The sequence below is a fragment of the Typopeltis vanoorti genome, chromosome 3 (assembly GCF_054136105.1).
Source record: "Typopeltis vanoorti isolate ZY-2024b chromosome 3, IOZ_Tvanoo_1.0, whole genome shotgun sequence".
NCBI classification, from domain to species: domain Eukaryota; kingdom Metazoa; phylum Arthropoda; class Arachnida; order Uropygi; family Thelyphonidae; genus Typopeltis; species Typopeltis vanoorti.
In genome coordinates, this window is record NC_143551.1 from 101,975,781 (window position 1) to 101,998,515 (window position 22,735).

Genomic DNA, 22,735 nt, shown 5'->3' on the forward strand with positions numbered 1-22,735 from the left:
GAGGAAAAAAGAAGTATACTTTTTAATTTTTGATTTACATATTAATTTATATTATCGTACTGGTTGTTAAATATTTTGGTCACTCCTTTGTAGGAATTATAATGATTAGATTTTTGCATTAAAACAAATATTTGAGACATCAAAGGGAATATCACAAGAATCTGCATTGAAGTTGTGTCGATCTGGAAAAGACATGGTGCCAAGCAAAAGCTCTTCAGCATGTTAGTCATATGTTGTAAATGGGACATTATACTGTGTAACATTTAATATTTCTATGGTTTATCTAATTCATTTGATTTACAGTATTGAGAGTACATGTTTGTTAACAAGAATTAGATTTTATTAAACTAACCAAAAAACTAACAAGTTCAATAAGTTGTTGGAGTTGCATAAGGAGTAGACTTGTATTAAAAATAAATAAATAAAAAAAATCATTAACGAATATTGCCTGATGATTTTAATTGCTAAAACACTAACCATGTTGATTTCCTGTGAAAATGCTATAAACTCTCAGCCTCAACCTTATCTTTAACTATTACAGCTGAAGTGCGCAATTACTCCAAGTATCTTCAAAAATAATTTAATGAATATTATTTACAGTAATTATAGACACAACTCATTCAGTGAACAAATAAAGACAAGTCATTATATTGTGAATTAAAAATATTGTCACTCCACACACTTTCTCTCAATTTAAACTATACAAAGATGAACATGCATTTGGCTCAATTAAAAATTATTATTATTACGTGGCACCTCCAGGGAGTCCAAAGACTCATTGAGGGAGGGTACCTACTCTAAACGCTGGCTCCACCACTCAGTCTACCAACTACAATGAACCGCAACTACACCAATGCCATCTACCACCCACCACCACTAGTATTTTCACAGACAATCACAAACATCCATGCCCCCCACGCCAGGATTCGAACCCCGCAGCCTTTTGTCTGAATAGATACACTAACCACTCAGCCAACCAGGCCAGCCAAAACAAATAAACATATTCTTCTTCCTCTTGTGTCTTATCCCATCTGTTTGGAGTCAGCCTACTTACATAATGTTACCTTAGGCGCGCAATCCCAACCAACCTGTTGCGAAGCCTGACGTTGGGGGATTGGTGTTTTTGTCTGTAGAAGTGTGTGTTCATGGAGCCAGTTTGCCTCTTCTGAGGGACAAAAAACCCAAGTTTCCACAAGAAAAACTCTCACCTCCGTATGAGACTGGCTAACCCCACTTTAGTCGAAAGAGCATATAAAGGTTTCTCACATCATGGACAGGAATCAAACTCAGGTCTTTCCAAACAAAGGGCTTTGTCTATACTGACTGAGCTACATTATGGAATTCATAATGACAAATATATAAGCCAAGTATAACATCCTAGTAATCGGTCAGTTGTACTCCAAGCATCTTCAAGAAAATTTTTTTTTATTGTTTAGTTCCTTGAGTGGATTAAGTAGAACAACAATTATATCAATTATTGTACCGAATTCTAGTTCATAGTTGATTAGTCATCCATTCATTCCACTTTTAACAAAAGAAAGAATTTAACTGAAAAGACAGGTTATAAGTTTCAGCAGTTGAGAGAATATTCAAAAAGAAACACTGCATCTATTCAAAATAAAGAATATGTGTTCTTGCATAAGATAATGGAGTCTCGTATATTAATTTAGTTTTTTCTGTTCCACCTACCAATGATAGTAGCAATATGAACTGTTCCCTCATCAATTGAACAAATTCCTGTAAGAAATACCTTGAAAATATCACTTGTCATTAAGACTTAAAAAGATTTTATTATTATAGTAAGTCATCCATGCATTTAATAAAACTTCAATTTTATTCCTTAAATTTATGGAAATCCTAAATTCGAATTATATAACTTTGAAGTTTTCCTCTCTATCTCTCCCCTCCCTCCCCACTAAACCTTCTTTCTCAGCTCCAAGCTGTTATTTTCTGGTGCTCTGTTACTAAGTAACAAAATGTTGTGCAACACTATGTGAATTGCTTGGTTCACTTGGTTCTATGCTTCACAATATCAATCCCTTTGTCCAGAGGTAAATATCTTCACTAAAATACTGTAAAATAAATTCACACTTTTTCTTCATTATTTTATTGTGACAAATGTCTAAAATTCCTTGGTGAACTAAGGAAATTAGTTTAGGTTTCATACCTGCTCTGCTACAATGTCAACATCATAAGCTAGCCTAATATCAATTATGTAACTGTAATGCTCTACAATTCCATATACATTTATTCTTGACAACTTTTATAATATCAGTATTTTACAACACATATGTACATCACAGTAAAATATTTTTGAATAATTATTCAAGAAATGTATAGTACAAAGTAAAATACTCATAAGAATTCCTCATTTTACACAATTAATGCACCCCATTTTTATGGCAAATATTTTACCTTTTAAAGTTTAAGTTTAAGTTAAGTTTTTAAGTTTAAGTCAGCAATTTTGCTGTGTAAAAAAGAAAAACTTGTTCAAACTAAGACTAAAACTAGCAGTAAGACAGTATTCAAACTAATTTTAATTTACAGATCTCAGAGTTGGAAATAAAACTGCTGATCAAAGATCAGTGACTACAGACATTAGAGTTTCTGAGAAATGTTAAGGGAATAAACAGATTGCTTCAGAATCATTAAAAATTATATTAGAAAGGGACTTGACATTGTTAGCTTACAAGCAGAGCTAATCTAAGTAATTATGGTCACTTAAACAGAATGGGAGAAGTAAGATGTTCTATGCCAGGTGACTTGATTCAGTTATGTGCCTTAGAAGTTGTAAATATTAGATGTGACAATGTGGGGGGAGACCTGACAAACTGATTAATTTTGAAGAAAACAACAATTGATAGGAAGTTAGTAATAATCTAAACTTAATCATGTACTACTGTCGTGTACCCTTAATTGGATGTACAGGATACTATATCAGCAATTTGATCATGATCAAGAAAATCCATTCTTATTTTAAATTGAGTAAAGGTCAGCAATTAAAAGACAAAGACAATGAAAATAGGTGGAATCATTGAAAATGTCAACTGTGTTGTGAATGGAGAACCTGTGGAACAAGTAAAACATTTCAGCTACTTAGGCACGATTTTTAATGAACATGGTAAATTAAATATGGAAATAGACAACAGAATCAACAAAGCCGGTATGGTAGGAAGTCAATTGAATAAATTCATATGGAATAAGAGGGAAATTAGTCGGAACACTAAATTAGCTGTATACAAGACAGTGTTCAAACCAGTTTTAACTTATGGATCTGAGAGCTGGGTCAGAAGTAAAACACTTGACCAAAGACTAGAGACCGCAGATATGAGAGTCCTGAGAAAGATTAGGGTGTGAACAGATGGCATCAATGGCAATATCATATTAAAAATGAGAATATTAGGAAAGAACTTGACATTGTCAGCATCCAGGAATGCGTTAGCAGAGCTAATCTCAGGTGGTATGGTCACTTAAACAGAATGGGCGAGGAAAGATTAGCAAAACATCTGTTCTCTGCCAAGTTGGCAGGAAAACGACCCATAGGAAGACCAAGATATAGGTGGATTGATACGGTACAAAGTGCCTTAGACGATAGAAATATAAGATCTGGTAATGTTGGAATCTTGACAAGTAACAGACTGATTTGGAGGAAAATTGTAGATAGGAAGTTAGTAATGATGTAAATTTTTCATGTAGTACTATTATATCCTGTACCCCTTGAGGGTACATGGCAGGAATTTGATGATGATGATTAATTTCTGCTTTATTGAACAGCTTATAAAATTTCATAACCTTTGACATGAAATTCCTAAGTATTGTAATATTCAAAACAGGTTATCTCTGAAGAGTCTATATCTTTTCTCCTTTCTTAGTATGTTTCACAGAATGCTGTGCTGTCAGATTCATTTTTTGCTGTCTGTCCATGTATCTGTGCACATAACTACTTACTACTCTGGTGTACTTACCATCCTACTTATTTCTTTGTGCTTGGTGACATATAAGACCATGATCATCTTCTCCATTAACCTCTGACAACTAATTCCACCGTTCTGTTTTCACAGAAAAATGTAATTTAATTTTTGTATTTGTGATTTATGGAAATTTGTAATCTCAAATGAGACCTTTTAAATGCAAAATGATTTGAAATATTTAAAAAAAATAAATAAAAATTCTGATTAAGAGTTTGTTTCCTTGGATGATATCTCTTTTAATCTCATAATACAGTAGATTCCAGTTAATTGGCAAACTCATTTTATTGGGACAGGTCTGGAACAACAAAAACAAAATGAGAATATAACAAGAATTTGCTTTGTTTATTTGGAACACAGTGCTATTTAATTGGTTTAGCCAGTATCATCTACCACATGGAGTGTTAAAAAAAATTGTGATCTCAGTTCAGAAATTCATTTCAGTGCTGATGATATTTATAATGCTGATGAAAATGAAACACATCTATTTTATAGTGCCATTTCTGACATATTTGAACAGCATAACAGTGCTGTGCTGTTAAAATGTCAGTAACTGGTGAATGAAAACTGTTAGTTATTGAAAAAAATGGCTAGGTCCCAATGCTTTGAAGGGATTTGAATGGAGAGTTAGTGTTCATTACCACAAGGAGAACAAAAATCCGTGGATTAACATCTGAATTTTTTAAGAACTGGCTTGTGAGTTGGGACATGAATTGCAATGGAAATCAAGAAAAATTTTACTGGTTGTTGACAATTGCTAAGGTCACCACAGAAGTTAGTTTTACTAGCAATACACTTTATTGCTGTTGGCAAGGAATGAGCAACAAGATTCAAAATTTTTGCCCAATGTGGTGTTAAGCATTCAGTCATAGATATGCCAGATCCAGTGAATGATGTTCCATTAGGAGTGAATCATATCAGAAACTGTGAAGATTTTTCATCCACTAGTGTTGATAGTTTTCAATGTTATGATGAAAATGAAGATTTTGAGGACTAAACTGAAATAAATTTCAGCGAAACATCAGAGGACATGAAAGGAACAAGAAAGTGATAAGGATGATTCTCCCAAGTCTTAATGAGTGACTATCTAGGACCATAGAAAAATTTATTACTGGATTATGATTATTTCATGCAGGAAGGTAATGGGGACAGTGCTATATCTGCACTAGATGTCTACTCTTAGGTATATAAATGAAATTATTTTTATGGCAAATATTTTCTTTAATTAAAGTCAGTAATTTTTCTATGCAATAAGCGAAACGCATGTATTTTATATATATATACACCTTTTTAAATTTTTTAAATTTTTTATGTGCAACTTCATGTAATTGGAATAGCTGCTTAATTGGGCTAAATGATGCTATTAACAGTGTGGCCTCATTAACTGGAATTTTCTCTATATACAGTGCAACAGCTCATGTTATCAAAAATAAACTTATGATTATTGTTTAAGTTATAATTAAGGAAGGTGAAAAAAAAAAGTTGCTGGGGGAGATGAAAACTAGATAGCTGGTGGAGATCTCCTTATAGCCTTTAAGGAATATGAAAAATTGATCGGGGTTCTGACAGTGTTTACTTCTCACATTTTCATAGAATGTGACATTAGTATCTACCTGACCATTTGAGAATTAACTGACTACATAGTATTCTGTATTGGCTTAAACCAAAGAACAAAGTGATGGTACTATAAATGAATTGTCATGCCACCTGAAATGTGGCTCAATTAACTCTGTTGACTATGGAGTACAAGATGACTCATAGTAATCTGCCTATGTTAGCAAGCCGACTAAAAGTTATTCTTAATTGTCATATTGAACTTTGATGAAGACTAAAATATAACTTATAGCTAATGCCAGTATTTCAAATGAGGGAATGAAAAGCTTTGTGTGTGCATTAATTATGGTGAAATGGAGTTAATACTTCTTTTACAAGTGAATAAGTCAGAGGTAGCAGAATAGATTTGTAAAATAAATAAAAATTGCAACACGTTTTCAGATCTTGCATATTTATATTATTGGTTCATAGTTTCTAGACCCTCGGTGGTGGTGGGGGGGGGTCCAACTCATTAGAAGCAAGTGGCACCATAGTTGCCCTGACATCAACATGCAGTTATCATGGTTTTTTTATAGGCATAAACTAATTTTTCTTCAGCAGCTGATATATGAGAACTCTTGGTACGATATCTCATAGGCAGCATATATAAAAGAAGTATTTATCCATATACCAACTACAAGATAATTCAATTCTGGTTCTTTAGCTAAATAAGTTGTAGCTAAAGTAATAAAGTGAAAAAAATTAACAGGAATGATATATTTTTGAAGAGATAATACTAAGAGCATTTGGCAGCAGTGGCAAGCTGATAATAACTGGCTTATAGTAGCTGTGTGGTGATGTTAGTGCACCATTGGTCCACTTGCTTCTAATGAGCTGGCCACTCTGTTCCTGCACAAGATTAGAAACTTTCTATTGCTAATATAACCATGTAAGCTCCAAAACTTTATTTACTAAAGAAGAGTTTTACTTATAAAGTGAAAAATGTAACAACGATTATATACTTTTGAAGAGAAAATACTAAACCTATTGATACTGGTAGCAAGTTTATACCTTAGGCCAGTGGTAGTCAGTGTGTTAAACAAGGTCCCCATTGTTTTTATCAAGCACCAAGATGAACAGTAAAATTCTTTTTTTTTTAACAACAAGAGTAAAAAAATTAATATTTTTTTAATCGCAGATGTTTTGTTTTACATATTGTAGAATATCAATGTGAGCTGATTGAACTGCAGTAATAGAAATTTGAATACAAAATAATAGCAAAATGCTCATTGCAATACAACCCTTTTAAGCATGCAGTCACATGGTAGCTAAGATAGCATATGGGATGTGTGTGTGTTTAAAAATATATATATTTGATACAGTTGAGGATAATTTCCCTTCTAGAACAGAAAGGCAGTCATTACATTTTAAGTTGAGATGATAGGACAAGATTTAGCACCTTCTTTGAATAACATTAAAATTTAAAAATCTACATTCATGCAAAGGTTTTTCATTATCCAATGAGTACTGTGGCTAGTATGAGGGTGGTCTGAAAAGTTCTTGGCCTTGACCATAAATGGCGACACTATCGGCAAGATTTTTTTTTTTTTCCCTAAGTTAATACATCTGTCATAAGCATCCACGTGAAATTGCAAGTCATTCTATCAAGTAGTTTGTTTTATACAGCTGTCTGAAGCAAAAGTGTTGTCTGTATCCCTTGAAATGGATAAAAGTGAGTATTGTGCGGTTATAAAATTCTTTGTAAATGAAGGTTTAACGCCAAAAGAAAATCATTCAAAGTCCATAAAAGTTTATGGGCACTCTTCTTCTTCGTTTTCGACAATTAAGAAATAGACTGCCAAGTTTAAATGTGGCCATACCAACCTTGAAGATGATCAACGTGAAGGATGTCCAAAAAGTGTAATGACACCAGAAATCATTGATCAAGTGCACGATATGGTATTGCATGACTAGCAAGTCAAAATGCATGAAATTGCTGAGACTATAGGCATTTCAAAAGAACGTGTAGGATATATTTTGCATGAAGAATTGCAAATAAAAAAGCATTGCACAAGGTGGGTTCTGCACTTGTTCACAGCAGATCAAAAACGTATTCGCATGAAACTCTCTGAACAGTGCTTGGAGCGTTTTAACAAGAATAAAACTTATTTTGTGCATTGATTTATTACTATGGATGAGACTTGGATTCACCATTACTCACCAGAATCCAAACAGCAGTCAAAACAATGGACAGAAGCCAGTTATTCAGTGCCAAAGAAGACAAAGTCGGTTCTGCCAGCAGGAAAGGTCATGGCATCGGTGTTTGGGGATGGTAAAGGCGTTTTGTTTATTAATTATCTTGAAAAGGGCAACCGGGGAATATTATTCCGATCTTTTAACCAGACTAGAAAAAAATTTGTGAGAAAAGACCTGGTTTGCAGAAGAAAAAAAATCGTCTTTCATGAGGATAATGCACCTCCCCTCAAAGGTGTTTTGGCAATGGGAAAATTAAGGGATCTGCACTGTGAATTGTTGGAACATCCACCCTATTCCCCAGATTTGGCTCCCTCTGACTTCTATCTCTTCCCAAAACTAAAACTCTTCCTCACTGGTCAGCGTTTTTCTTCGAATCAAGAGATGATTGCAGCTGTAGAGAGGTATTTTGCAGATCTTACTGAGAACCACTACAGGGATGGGATAATGGCGTTGGAGCATTGCTGGTATAAATGTATTAGGCTTAAGAGAGACGAACTACTGTTCCCTCTGACCAAAACAAGATAAGTTGCAAGAACGTTGTATTTGGTAAACACTAACTAGCAGCAGTAGCATGACAGTTTGTCTTAGGAGAAGGTAAGAAGATTCCAGATTTGCTTGGTGGGTTTGAAGGTGAGGATGAGTCAAATTCTTCAGAATCTTTGCCATGTGATTGGAAATGCCTTTAATATGCAGAATGGGAGTTGTGTGGATGGACTTATTCCCTTAGATGAAGTTGAGGGGAACTGTCAATGATTTTAAATGTAATTCTTGATTTGCAACCAATTAATAGGACCATTTGGCTTGTTCCTCCAAAGTATATGGTCTGTAGATACTTTGAAGGAGCAATTTGTATGTGCTCTAGATACCAAGCATATTATAATAATGAATTTCTAAGATGTGTGCAGATAAAATAGGTATATATTCAATCATTATAATTTTAGTTTAATCCTTTATCCAAGTGTGTGCAAACAAAGTTTGCACCTGAAAGTATCTTCAGGTGTAAAGTGGTACAACACCAGGCGACTCCTTGCAAAGGTGGTGCAAGCTACCAACACTCCTATCTCAGTATCTCCCATAATGCAAAACACATCTCCTTGTGAATATGTATAATGTTATGCATTAAGGGAAGGGCCACTACCCAGACTAGTTTCAACCTTTATCGAGGTCTCTTCAGTGGGAGCCAGGCCCAAGTGGAGATACCAAAGCAGAAGCATTAGCAAGGTCATCTCCTCCTATAGGAGCTGCCGAACGGTGTGCCACCTTTTTATTAAATTACTCTGGATTTAGAGAAAAATGTTGAAAGTTTATTTTTCACTTGGTCAGACTATAATAATTTTAGTTTAATCCTTTATCCAAGTGTGTGCAAACAAAGTTTGACTCATAAAACTCATTCACTCATAAAACGTAGTTTATGGTAGACTGAAGTTGAAATTGATCTTTCAGATTCATGTTTAATATGCACTTCTAAAAAAATTCCTTCTGACAATTATTATTCTAAAGTAAATTGAATTCAGTGATGTAAGTTATTAATTTTATGTAGAACAGAAAGGCTTCCACTCTTTGATGCTGTAAATAGTAAAAACGGTTACAGCTGCAGTTGATTCAACAGTCTGAAGGAATTGAAAGAGGTACTGAATGAAAAAACAGCACAGGAAACCTAGCAGAGGCATGTTGCTTTTGCAGGACAATGCATCTGCTTACACTGCCCATGATACCTATACACACCTTAGGCTTTTAATGTCTGCCTCACCCTATTTACCAGACCTGGCACCATCATCATCAAATTCCTGCCATGTACCCTCAAGGGGTGTACAGGATATGACAGTACTACATGAAAAAATTACATCATTATTAACTTCCTATCTACAATTTTCCTCCAAATCAGTCTGTTACTTGTCAAGACTCCAACCTTATCAGATCTTATATTTCTATCATCTAAGGCACTTTGTACCGTATCAATCCACCTATATCTTGGTCTTCCTCTGGGTCTTTTTTCCTGCCAACTTGGCAGAGAACACTTGTTTTGCTAATCTTTCCTCTCCCACTCTATTTAAATGACCATACCACCTGAGATTAGCTCTGCTAACGCATTCCTGGATGCTGACAATGTCAAGTTCTTTCCTAATATCCTCATTTTTAATATGATATTGCCATTGATGCCATGTGTTCACGCCTTGAATCTTTCTCAGGACTCTCATATCTGCGGTCTCTAGTCTTTGGTCAAGTGTTTTACTTCTGACCCAGCTCTCAGATCCATAAGTTAAACTGGTTTGAACACTGTCTTGTATACAGCTAATTTAGTGTTCCGACTCTTGTATACAGCTAATTTAGTGTTCCGAAATAGACAACAGAATCAGCTTTGCTGATTCTGTTGTCTATTTCTATATTTAATTTACCATCTTCAGTAAAAATCGTACCTAAGTAGCTGAAAACCATCTATTTCCAAATTTAAAAAAATACTCATCTGTAGGATTATACGAAAGAGAGCAGCATTAAATCTGATATCAGAATTGGAAATATTTATTTAGCTATTTACAGAAATGATATGCTCCTAAATATAGCATACAGTATTCGGGATATGAATTACTGTAATAACAAATTTATCACGGAAATCAATAAAATGAGAACCTGTATGATATGTGAAATGTTTATTTAGGTACTTTTTTTTTTTTTTTTTAATGAAATTTGCAAATTAAATTGGGAAATAGATCATAGAATAAGCAAATCTTGATTTGGTTGGAAGCTAATTAAACATTTATATGAAATATGAAATAAATTACCTCAAACATTAAACTAGCAGTATACAAGAAATGTTCAAACCAATCTTGGAATTGAGTATTGTATAACAGTTAACCTCCCAACCGGCCAGTGTGGATGAAATATTCAACACTCCCTAGCTTTTTTCATGGATCAAAACTTCGTCGGCATTCTACCTTTTATCATGCCATTACCTTGCTCCGCCGTTAATCTCGTTACGGCTATTCTATAGCCATTAGTGGATTATCTGTTGCTGAGTGACCTTTGTGTCCCCTCCCCTATGTCTATTGTGTTGCTTAGAATTCCATTTACTGTCCAAGTTATTTGACCTTTCTTGCCTCTAAAATGATTTATTGTGTCTCTTCCCAAAAATTGAAACGAATTTCACATATGTGAAAAAAATCAATCCTGAAATGACCACTGATCAGCCTTTGCAATGAATCTATTTAGTGATAGTAAATTTGGTGTATTTTATTCTACAAATCAGTGCACCAGAAGAGATGCACTGATTGTTCTTTCATTTTACGTGTAATAATTGAATAATTTTTTTTTCGAATTTTCAAATGTTTGCTTTGAAAATATTATGTCAAATATTTATATTTTTAAATAATATTTATTGAAATAAATATGTCCTTTTTCTTTCGTTTCTAGCGAAATAGCATTATATGGATCATCACATTTCAGATTTAGAAACGATTTTTTGTTATTCATAAAGACAAAAAAAAAAAAAAATGTTAAAATGCTAATTTGCATTACTCGGTTTCCGATCGTGTCTTTTTGGTATCAAAAATTTATATCCAATGATATTTTAGCAGTGATTCTTCACCTTCGTCATTTATTTATTTATTTGTATTATGCATATTACGATAATGTCTAGTGCATAACCTCGTAGATATGTTGAAAATATAATGTGAAAAATATCATATATGGAATGATTCAACATTTTTGCTCATTTTGAAGATTTTCTAATGCTCCCCCCCCTCCTTATTCTCTCCTGGAACTGAATTTCATAACTACTCTAAATTTCTATACAGGTTTGAAAGCTTTTCTAGACAGCATTCAAAATCAATTACTTCATTTTACCATTTTGACAAAAGATATACGGCAATCAGATTGTATCCTGAAGCTTCTAATTCTGTTCTATTTATTTGCAATCTAAAACCAGCTGTTCTACTGTCTGCTGAAATTATGTGAAATTTTAGAAATAATATGCTATATTTTCACCATGCAAAATTGTTTATATGCATACCACACAAAAGAAAGTTCAGTAGTATTATTTGTGTTTGTTTTTCTTTAAAAAAAATCTAAATATTATTTCTGCTGCTGAAAGCTATTTCTGAAATAATCTACATCTTCTAAATACTTGGTAATATCCTCTTAGCTGGAGGAAAAGTTGAAGGCTTATTACTCTCAATGCTATTGAGAAGAAAGGGGAGAACACTAAAGTGCCTCAGGCTGTAGTGCAGAATATGTCAAGAATGTCTTGTTTCCTTTTCGATTGTTGATTACCTATATCCTAACAGAAATAATTCTGTTCTATTTATTTGCAATCTAAAACCAGCTGTTCTACTGTCCGCTGAAATTATGTGAAATTTTAGAAATAATATGCTATATTTTCACCATGCAAAATTGTTTATATGCATACCACACAAAAGAAAGTTCAGTAGTATTATTTGTGTTTGTTTTTCTTTAAAAAAAATCTAAATATTATTTCTGCTGCTGAAAGCTATTTGTGAAATAATCTACATCTTCTAAATACTTGGTAATATCCTCTTAGCTGGAGGAGAAGTTGAAGGCTTATTACTCTCAATGCTATTGAGAAGAAAGGGGAGAACACTAAAGTGCCTCAGGCTGTAGTGCAGAATATGTCAAGAATGTCTTGTTTCCTTTTCGATTGTTGATTACCTATATCCTAACAGAAATACTGACATTTCGCTTACATGCTTATACATTATTTAGGCCAAAATAATTGCTTCATTTATAATGATCAGTTTCACTTTTATTATCAAAAATTAGAAATTAAATCATACAATTATCTTGAAAAAGAGGATTTGAATTATTTTCAAAGAAAAGGTGCATATGCGTTTCATAATCTTCTTTTTTTTGGGGGGGGGGGTATAGACCTAATCAATCTGCGGATATTTCAGATAATTTATTTCATAAATCGTTCGCAAGACAGCTGTTACAAACATAAATCACTTGGGGAACATACCCATTCATTTTAGTGTAAAATAGTAGCAAAGGTTCAGTTACTTTAGATATCTAATCTAGAAGAAAATGTTATGTCTGCTGAGATTAGAATCTTACGTGAATAATTTTTCTGACATGATTTCTCTATTTGTTATAATGTAACCAATTTCCAGATTTTTTTTCCCTCCTGCAGACTTCATGTTATATGCAGTGATTTCTTCTTTGTACTACAAGAAAAAAAATCAGATAACAGGAGAAAAATATGTAGTATTTTCTTTTCCACTGGCTGAATTTACAATGTTCTTTCTTTGTGTTTTGAAGAGAAAGTGCAAATGACTTTTTTCTTACTATTTTTGCCATTATAACATCTCATAATTATAAGAGTGACATTTTACCGTTTTCCTCCCACACGAGAAACAGAAATCAGGTAGTAATAATATTGTTGATTCTGCCAAACTTCATTGTAGCAGAAATTTTTATTACAAAACTTTGTAATATATATATATATATATAGCTCCGAAATGAAATACTTTACCTGGAAGTTTTAATGAAATACTTTACCTGGAAGTTTTAATGAAATACTTTACCTGGAATACTCTTTCCAGTTTCTCTGTATCATAAAAAGAACTTAAAAATTAGCCTTCAAGATGAAAAAGAAACAGTGCATTCGGGTATCCCTCTCAATATTTGTAGTCCTGAAAAGGACTGTTTTGATGGCCTTGAAAACAAACATTTTTTATTTCATACTGTTCAGAATTTAAAATTCTTGACCAGCGTGAAACACCTTGAAGCAAGGGTAAACACAAAGCAGTTTTACACTCAGGGCACCAGATTTTTGTTTCCTTTCTGATATTTTTTTTATTACATACATAATATTTGCCTGCAGGTTTTTTTCATTAGCCGTTGGTGGTAGATTTTCGGGATAATGGTTGGAGTTAGCAGCGTTCAACCTCGGATGTCTGGCAGGATTTCCTGTTTTTCTGCTTGCTGAAGAAGGTGCATGTGCATGCAGCAATGCTTTCGCAATTTCTGCTCTGTATTCTAGATATGTTATGGTAGACAAACATTTTTTCTTGTACAGGAGGAAACTGTTTCAAATAACAAAATCCAAACACTTCAAAATTCAAATAACATGTCCAAACACTTTTTTGTAATATTTTTTATGCTGTTTCCTCATTACAGAGTAGAATGATAGCTGCTGATCGCACCTGTCGACTCAACCCATAGTGTCGTTGTATGCACACATAGCAATGGGTTTTTCTTTCTTCAAACCATGCTTTTCCACGGATTCCGTTGATGGATTGTGCAGGGAAGATAGCAGAAAAACATCTGTTTTGTCTTTCCAACGTAGTTCAAAGACTTTCCCTCGCTGATAAGTTTGGATTTCCCCCTTCGATAGCTTTCCTGAAGCCAGATCTGGAGGCATATCTCGCCTTTTTGCATTTACAGTACCATAACTATCTGTAAGATGCTGTAAAAGCAAATCAGCGAGTTCAGGACACATATATAGTAATTATCCATTATAATGCAGTAACCTTTCCCCAGTAAAGGGTCTAGTAACTGCATTACTGCACGCATCGACAAGGGGAGATCCGAATATTTATCGTGCTCGATTACAGTTTGTTTTCCCGTATAAGGTTTGAAATCCCAAAGATATCCACTTTCCGATTCGCAAAGCATAAAAAATTTTACTCCATACTTCGCTTTCTTTTTGGGAATATACTGCTTACATTTCAGTCTACCTTTGAATGGCTTAAGACTTTCATCGATACTCAAGTCTCTCTCAGGAATGTAGAGTGATCTACATTTTTGACGGATTTTCATCAGAAAATCATAAATTTTGTTGAGGACTGGGCAAGGATGAGTTGCCTGATCGTATTCCTCATTATTCTGAAAATACAAATACTTCATGATGAGACTGAATTGTTTTTCAGTCATAACATCACGAAACATTGGCGTGTTTAGAATCCCGTCTGTAGACCAATACATTTCGAGAGCGGGCTTTCGAAATGTATTTTGAAACTTCGGGTTTTTCACTTTCTTTATTCTGATATTGCATTTGAAGGATGACAGTGATTTTATATATTAATTTCACCTATATTCGAATATCACATAATTTCCTGATTTATAATAATCAGGAAATATGTATATTGTCTGATTTATAATTTGCTAATTTATAATAATCATCACATAGTTTCAGTATCGAAAAATTAAAGTTATGTGGAACAATTACTAGAGAAAAATAACGAATTAAATAAAAACTGTACCTATGTTTCATAAGTTTTCGGGTGTGTGATAGTAATGCAATGGGGGGGGGATTAAACTATCAGAGGCGAAATAAAGTTCAATTCTATTGTAAAAATATGGAAATGAAATTTCACATTTGATATACATATTTTGAATCATAAAAATAAGCAAATGTATCGCTTACTTTAAAAATTGCAGAATAAAATATCTGAATTATGCAGAAAATATAAATTTAAATCATAACTGTTAATTTCATTTTGTAATGACCAATTATACAAGGAAACCAAGAAAGTGAAAGTACAGATTACTATACAACATGAAGAAAAAATTTAGTAATATGATTAAAGAATTTCATGTTATTCTCTATAAAGCAAAGTTGCTCAAGCGTGTCCTAAAGGAAATCTGTTAAGTATTATTCGATTTCGATGGTTTTATACAAAAATAAAATTAATATAATCTGGAATGTCGGTAGCCGGTTTTCTTTTCTTTTCTTTTTTTAAAAAATTATTTCAAATAATTATCGTGAATTAATTTCTTCGAGAACAAAGAAAAATCTTTTGTCTAGTAAGCGATTAGAAAAAAATTAGCGCAAAAAAATAAAAAATTAAATTGGCTCTCCAAGGTAAGGCAGTATTTAGGTGAAGAAATTATGCAAGACCTTTATTTTGTCCAGAAATTAAAATTGTATTGTACAATAAAAAGAGAAAACAAAAATATAAATAATTTCTCTATTTTTAGTCTATCATATATAACTAAAATCCAGTTCACCAGCATGGAACAAGAAAGTCCGTTTCTTGTTATAGGCAACTGAGAGGCAGCTGCGAACGGGAGGTAATCGGATTAACCATTCTTACAGCGTCAGGGTTTATCACACCTTCTAATGGACATGACAGTCAAATTGCACTTCTTATCCAGGTTCTTTAAACAGGTGGGCTGAATCTTATCCAGATTTAGTTGAACGTCTATAGACGTCCTAGCCGGTAGGGAGGTTAATCATGGAATGGAGACAACAGATATGAGAGTTCTGAGAAAAATTAGGTCATTGAACAGATGGTATCAGTGGCAGAATCGTACTAGCAATGAAGGTATTAGATGAACTTGGCATAGCAGCATTCAAGAATATTTGGGCAGAGTTGATCTGAGGTGATAGTCACTTAAACAGAGTGGGAAATGGAAATGTTAGCCAAGCAATTGTTTGATGGCAGGAAGACTGAGACTTTGACAGTGTAATCTAGTCAGAAATCTGTTCTAGAAGACAAAAATACAATATTTGACAATATTGGAATCCTGGTGCGATTAATTTGGAGGAAACTTGATAGGTAGTTAATGTAAACTTTTATGTATTACTAATGATCGGTGTAAAAACTGACATAAACTATATGCTACTTGAATATTTTAATTTTTATATAAAACTGAACATCAATATTGCGGAGGAATTTCCCTCTTGATTATTTCACTTGATTTAAGCAAGCATATTTGAGAGAAGGCTAAGAAAAATGATAGAGAAACTTGGAGAATGAACTGGATTCGGGCCAAGTAAGGGGTTGCCTGAATCAGATTTGGAAGCTAAAAATCAGAAATTTGATGATCATCATCATTTATTCATCTGTGAGTAGGGAAATATATACAGAAATATTCATATAACAACTGATTGAGATAAAAATTTATAAAGTGAAAGCTACCAAGTTGCTCTGTTTTGTGCCAGATGGTAAATGTCGAATGATTCTTGAGTTGCAATGCATAAATTTCAAAAAGAAGTTTGCTTGTGTATTGCCAAAACTGTTTTCCTTTGTATTCCTCTTCCTCTTTTCCCACTGGTTGGCCTGCAGACAGAGTGAGAGCACTGAACATAATAGATGTTAAGTTGGTGTCCCAACCATCTCAACTGACATTCTTAAATTTTTTCTACTAGGGGTCTTTTCTTGGCTCTCTTCAAGAATGACAGTATTAGGAGTGTGATCTAACCATATGTATCCTAGTATCAATCGAAGACATGCTGTTCCAAAGCTATTAATGATATTAACTGCTCATTGAGTAGTGATGTTCCATGTCTGGGTACCATATGTAAATATGGCTTTGACTAGTGGTTTCTACAGACAAATTTTAGTATTTGTGGTAATGAGATCAGATTTCTGGATGTTAGGCTTTTTTTTTTTTTTTTTATCAAATTGAACTTTGTGCTTTCTTTTCACTATGCCAGTTAGAGTATCAATATATAGGAACTATATCATTTACTACTTCAAGAATGTGGTAATTTGGCCTAATATTCCTTCTTTTCTGTTATTCTAATATTCCCTCTTTTAGCCTAATATTCCTTGTTTAGGACTTTAGTTTTACTGCTGTTGACTGACAATCCAATCATTGCTGCATTTTTACAGAAATTACGTAGGTGGTTTTGGGTCTGAATGTTAGTCACTCAGCACATCTGCAAATTAGAGCCTGTTTATGCGAGTTTGTCCTGCCAAATCTTCAAGAGTTGTTCTGTACCCATTTCCTCTGAGTGTGTACATAATCAAGGGTAATAATAAAATATGTTGCAAACATAAATTTCCATGATTTAGCAGTTCTGTGGGAAGTTTTCGGTATTGAGACCACATTATTATGTAAATAAAGAGTTTAATAAAAAAAAAATAAAATAAAAAAAAAGCAATTAAAACCTAACAAGTTTCGTAAGTCATAAGACTTACATCATCAGAGGTACTGGTAGATAAAAGTTTTACACAACAAAAGCCTATTAACAATTAATTACACATATTAGATGTTTTTGATAACTTTGCAACTGTAATATAATATATAATTGATAAACCAGAATACAAATGGTAAATTTGTTACTGTATGCATGTTGGAATATTGCTAGTTGTTGCTATCACATTCTGTTGTATCATACATGTTATATGCTAGGTCCATGGCAGTTAAATTTTTGATGAAAGCAGACATACTTGATGTAAAATTAAGCCTTGATTTTTATTGCATTGTGTTGGGATCCTAAGCATTTGCGAAGCCTCTTTAGATTTTCTTGTAAAATAGTTATGATCAATGTATGGCATTCTTGTTTGTTGCCAAAGTACTTGATGGCCAGTAGTGGTTGTATGGAATTCCAGGTCTGATTTATGCTTTCTTCTTTTTTCAACATCTTTTGTGTGTTCAGACATACAGATCTTTCCAGACCTTCCTTTCTGGCCTACATATCAAATGTCACAAGAGCAATGAATCTCATAGATGCCTGGTTTTTTTCATAAGGTGATGTGGAGGTTTTGGTGGATGTAGGAATCTTGATATTTTTTGTAAAGGTAAAAAAGCCACTTTTATGTTGTACTTGCGAAGCAACACAGCCACTATGTCTGTGTCATTCTTGACATTAGGCAATGATTGCATTATTAAAATCTTGTTTAAATAAGGGAGTTGCAGGAGATGTATTAAGAATTTTTCTGATCATCTGATTTTTATATTTCAAGACAAATATGGAGAAGAAAAAGGACTTGCCATGGGTTCCTCTTCCCCCCCCCCCCCCCTTTCTTCAGTCTTAGCCAACTTGTTTATGGAAAATTTCAAATGTAATGCATTAAAAAAATTATCAAAAGAAACCAAAAATTTGGTTACATTGCATTGATGATATTTCGTCATTTTGTCATAGGATATAACACCCATGATGCCATAGAATATGATAACAACAACTAGCAATATTCCAACATGCATACAGTAACGAATTTACCATTTGTATTCTAGTTTATCATTATATGTTACAGTTGTGAAGTTATCACAAACATCTAACTTGTATAATTAATTGTTAATAGGCTTTTATTCTGTAAAAACTTATCTATCAGTACCTGATGATGATGTAAGTCTTATGACTTATGAAACTTGTCAGGTTTTAATTGCTTATTTTTATTAAACTCTTTATTTACATAATGTGGTGGTCTCAATACCGAAAACTTCCCACAAAATAAAATATTGCCAAAAAGTCTCCCTGTGATGATTCTGATACAGTTCTGCTGTTATTTTGATTATTTTCAAGGGTATGCATTGATAACTGAGAATGTTGAACATCTTTTGTTTATTGATCGAACTGAAGGCTTTTCATCTCTTGCTTCTTCTAGCAACCTTCAGAAGGTTGCTTCTAGCACCCTAGAAACAACATTTTCCAGCAACCTTGAAAAACAGTGCATCTGTTTTTCAAGAAACCTGCTTGATATTTGAGCAGAAGAGGTGTTACTTATGGTTCAGTTCAGTTTAGAAGCATCCTGTTTATAGATTTTAGTGTGGTAGGATGTAGTGTGATTTTTCTGTAATTTTCTTCATTGTTTAGATTACCTGTGATTATTATTACACCTTTATTAGGCATAATAATAATAATAATAATAGTACCCCTTTATTAGATTTTATTACACCTTTTTCTCCTATGGAATGGAATACTGGATGTACTAGAGCTGTATTACAGATATTTAACAATAGTTTCCAAAGCTCTTTTCCACCATGTTTAATAGCCTGCTGTTATACCACCCAATCCAGGTACTTTCATTCTTTTGGTGTTTTAGTGCATTTGAAATTCTTGCATTGTAAAGTAGGTACACCTAATGAGAAGTTCCTTTTGGATTATTATTTCTGGCATATCATCTATAAGCGAAGCTTACTGATTAATTATTCCATAGTTAGATTTTTTTGCTTTCTTTTCATGTTTTACCATATCATACATGTTTTCATGTATGATATGGTATTGATATTCCAGTGAGAGTATCAATACCATATCATTTACTTCTTCCTAATGTGATAATTTAGCCTAATATTTCCTTTTTTTCTGTTCTTTAGGATCCAAGAATAGATGTAGTTCATCCACACCAAAAGTTCTTCATTTATCTTGCTATTTTTAGCTTTTTATTCTATTTTTGGTCTTTTGGACTTCATTTCTTTTGTGCATAAGGAATTAGCTACCTAATACATTTTGATAGTCTTCTGATATAGGTTTAATTTCTGACAGAATGTGGTTTTTCTTGTCATTTTGAAGGGCCATATGTACTTTATCATTTGGTACTGTTAAGCTGAGTATGTAGATTTTGCATCCTTGATAATCATAGCATTTGCTACTACTTCATAGATGGATTGCACAATATGATGACGATAAAGTAAAAAATTTAAAAACGTAAATAAAATCAGTTATTCAAGTTGGCATTATGAACTCAGTTTGATAGAGGAATAATATCTTATTTTATACTAAGTTGTCAGAGTGCAGTTTAAGTGATCATTAACTTAATTGATATGCTGTATGCATTTTAGATTTCTTTCTAGTCTGATGGAAATAAACAATTACAAGAACCACTATCAGGCCAGTGAAATCCTTAATTAAAAAGGATTAATAAAGCTAAAAATATGGCCTCTTTGAGGTCATATCTTTTAAGTAATATAAGACATCTCATACTAAAAGTTATAAAATATAGGCTGTTGTTCTCTTTGAATCTTTTAAACGTTCAAAGTGGTAAATATTTTTGCCTACATTGAAAAAAAATATTAGATATAAATAAAATACTAGATGTTGAATTATCCTTTGAAATATATATATATATATATATATATATATAGTTTTTTTTAATAGGTAGCAGATACACTTGTGATAATTTATTCTCTTGATGGAGTTTATGATGATGTTGGACAGCTTTTGCTTTCTGCTGTATTTGCTCAAGGTTTACCTTCCACGGTTCATGTAGTTATGGTAAGTCAATTTCTTTTCTTTTCTGAAATGTGCAGATGATGAACAATTTTTCTATAAACTTGAATAATTAAAAAAGATTCTCAATAGAAAATATCAAGACCCTTAACTTTAGGCAGAAGATTATTGCAAACTCATTTATGAGTTTACCTTAACCTGCATGGAAGTCATGTTGAAAAGAAAATTTTAGACCTAGACTTAGAAGGATAAGTTGGATGGGGTTAAATGGCTGAATGAACTTCCTGTATTCTGCACTTTACTTTTGGATCTTTTTTACTCTCTATCTTCCAGATCATCATCACTAAGACCTGGTGTAAAAATAATCATAATTTAAAATTATGAATCTTTTTACAGTTGTTTGTCTACATTATCAACTTTGGTTTCGTAACATGTATGATCGGCACTTGCAATGTGCCTGTTATTGATTTGAAAAAAATGAAAAGTAAAGCATTTGAAATTGATGTACTTATTAGATTCTGATATTTGTAACGGATTCAATCTTTATTGTTATTTAAAATTGTTAAGTCTTGAGATATTTTTTGTATTTTGTAAAGACATTCTCTTTTTTACGCTAACAAAGGCAACATGTCAGTCATTACTATGTAACTTCTTGCTTGCCATTTACATTTAGTGTGCATGCCCACCAAGAAGATTGATGACTGATTGACAGCTGACAGAGAGAGCATTTGATATTGGGGTAACGAGGAAAACAAGAAGAGAGAAAAATGGAAATTCGAAAATAGCAACCAGAGAAGAAAAACTTAGGAAGCGTTTAAGAAAACATGACAGTCAAGAGAATATTAATTAAAGATGCCAAAAAGGAATCATAACATTGTGAATTTTTAAACTGGAAGAGTTGAGACTTGCAACAAATGTTTAGTAAATAAAAGAAGATATTGGAGTTGACGTTCAAGGAAATGCTGAATGAGAAGTTTTGTCCTCTGTCTTAAAGGATGTCAGATCTATTTATTATTCTGTGGGATAAAGTAATGGAAATTAGTAAAAATCTGAAACTGTAAAGTGGCTAAACTAAGAGCTCTACTTAGATATGTTTATTTATGAAATAGTAGAAGAAACTGTTTTTCTCTGGTTAAGAATTAGTAATTTTTCATCATATTGAATTGTGAGAGGTAAGAATATTTATACTCCAGTGAGGCAGAAAGGAAGATTGGAGCAGGCATATGCTAAATGGGGAGATAAAAAAGAGGATCCTATGGAAAAAAAGAAGTAAATTGTATAATTTCGGAAAGGGCCTAACAAAAAAATTGACTCTGAACATTTTGTTGTTGGGAAAAATCTGTTGGGAAAATAAAGTGTTTAGTCTGGTAGACATGTTAAGTGCAGTGATAGAATGAGTCAGAAAATGAATGATTTATTTTTTTAGGATAAGAAAATCTCAAGGCCTTCAAAATAAGTGTAGACTTATTTTGAAGGCTTTGGATCCAATTAGTTTAGTAGTTAATTATGTAATTTTATTTATAGTGTATATAGTGTTTCAGTTTCATTAAATGTATATATTTTTTATTTGTTACTGGAGTACTTACTTTTCTGGATTCTAAAAGAAATAGAGTTAAAAGTTATTGCACCATTCAGACTGAACTCTTGTGTAATTACTTAACACTCAGTGTAAAACAATCTTTTTACAAAGATGAAAAATGATAAAATAACAACACCAGTGCCCTACTGCCATGTTTGTCACACACTATGACCCATGGATATACAGAAAAGGGGAATCCTTGTAGTTTCGCATTGCTTTTGTCCCTACTTTAGCAACATAGGTATGCCTGTAAGGGCCAGTAGTGTTGTTGTAGTAGGTCGTCCAGTGCAAATTCCAAGACTTGCATCTGTGTTAGTATAGCACCCTGAGAAACCCTAGCATTCCACTTCCATTTGTATTTATTGTGTGCTGAATAGTGTAGCTCCATGGTGGATGGGGAATTTCTGATGCCAAAAGAAATCCCTATGAGCATGAATTCTTCACTTCAGAAGTCCTCACAAGTACCCAGCCAAGAATAGATACTATATAGATACATCATTTGATAACACAAATAAGAAACAAGACATCTGACACACACACACACAT

The 22,735-nt window shown here is 33.0% G+C and overlaps 1 protein-coding gene across 1 annotated transcript in view; it reads left to right on the forward strand.

Moving 5' to 3' along the window:
* Tsr1 (Tsr1 ribosome assembly factor) overlaps positions 1–22,735 on the forward strand; it is a 273,200-nt gene that overhangs the window by 61,158 nt on the left and 189,307 nt on the right. Inside the window, exon 6 of the mRNA XM_090415842.1 lies at positions 20,539–20,655. Coding sequence (XP_090271968.1) covers positions 20,539–20,655 — 117 coding nt within the window. The remainder of the gene's footprint in view (positions 1–20,538; positions 20,656–22,735) is intronic.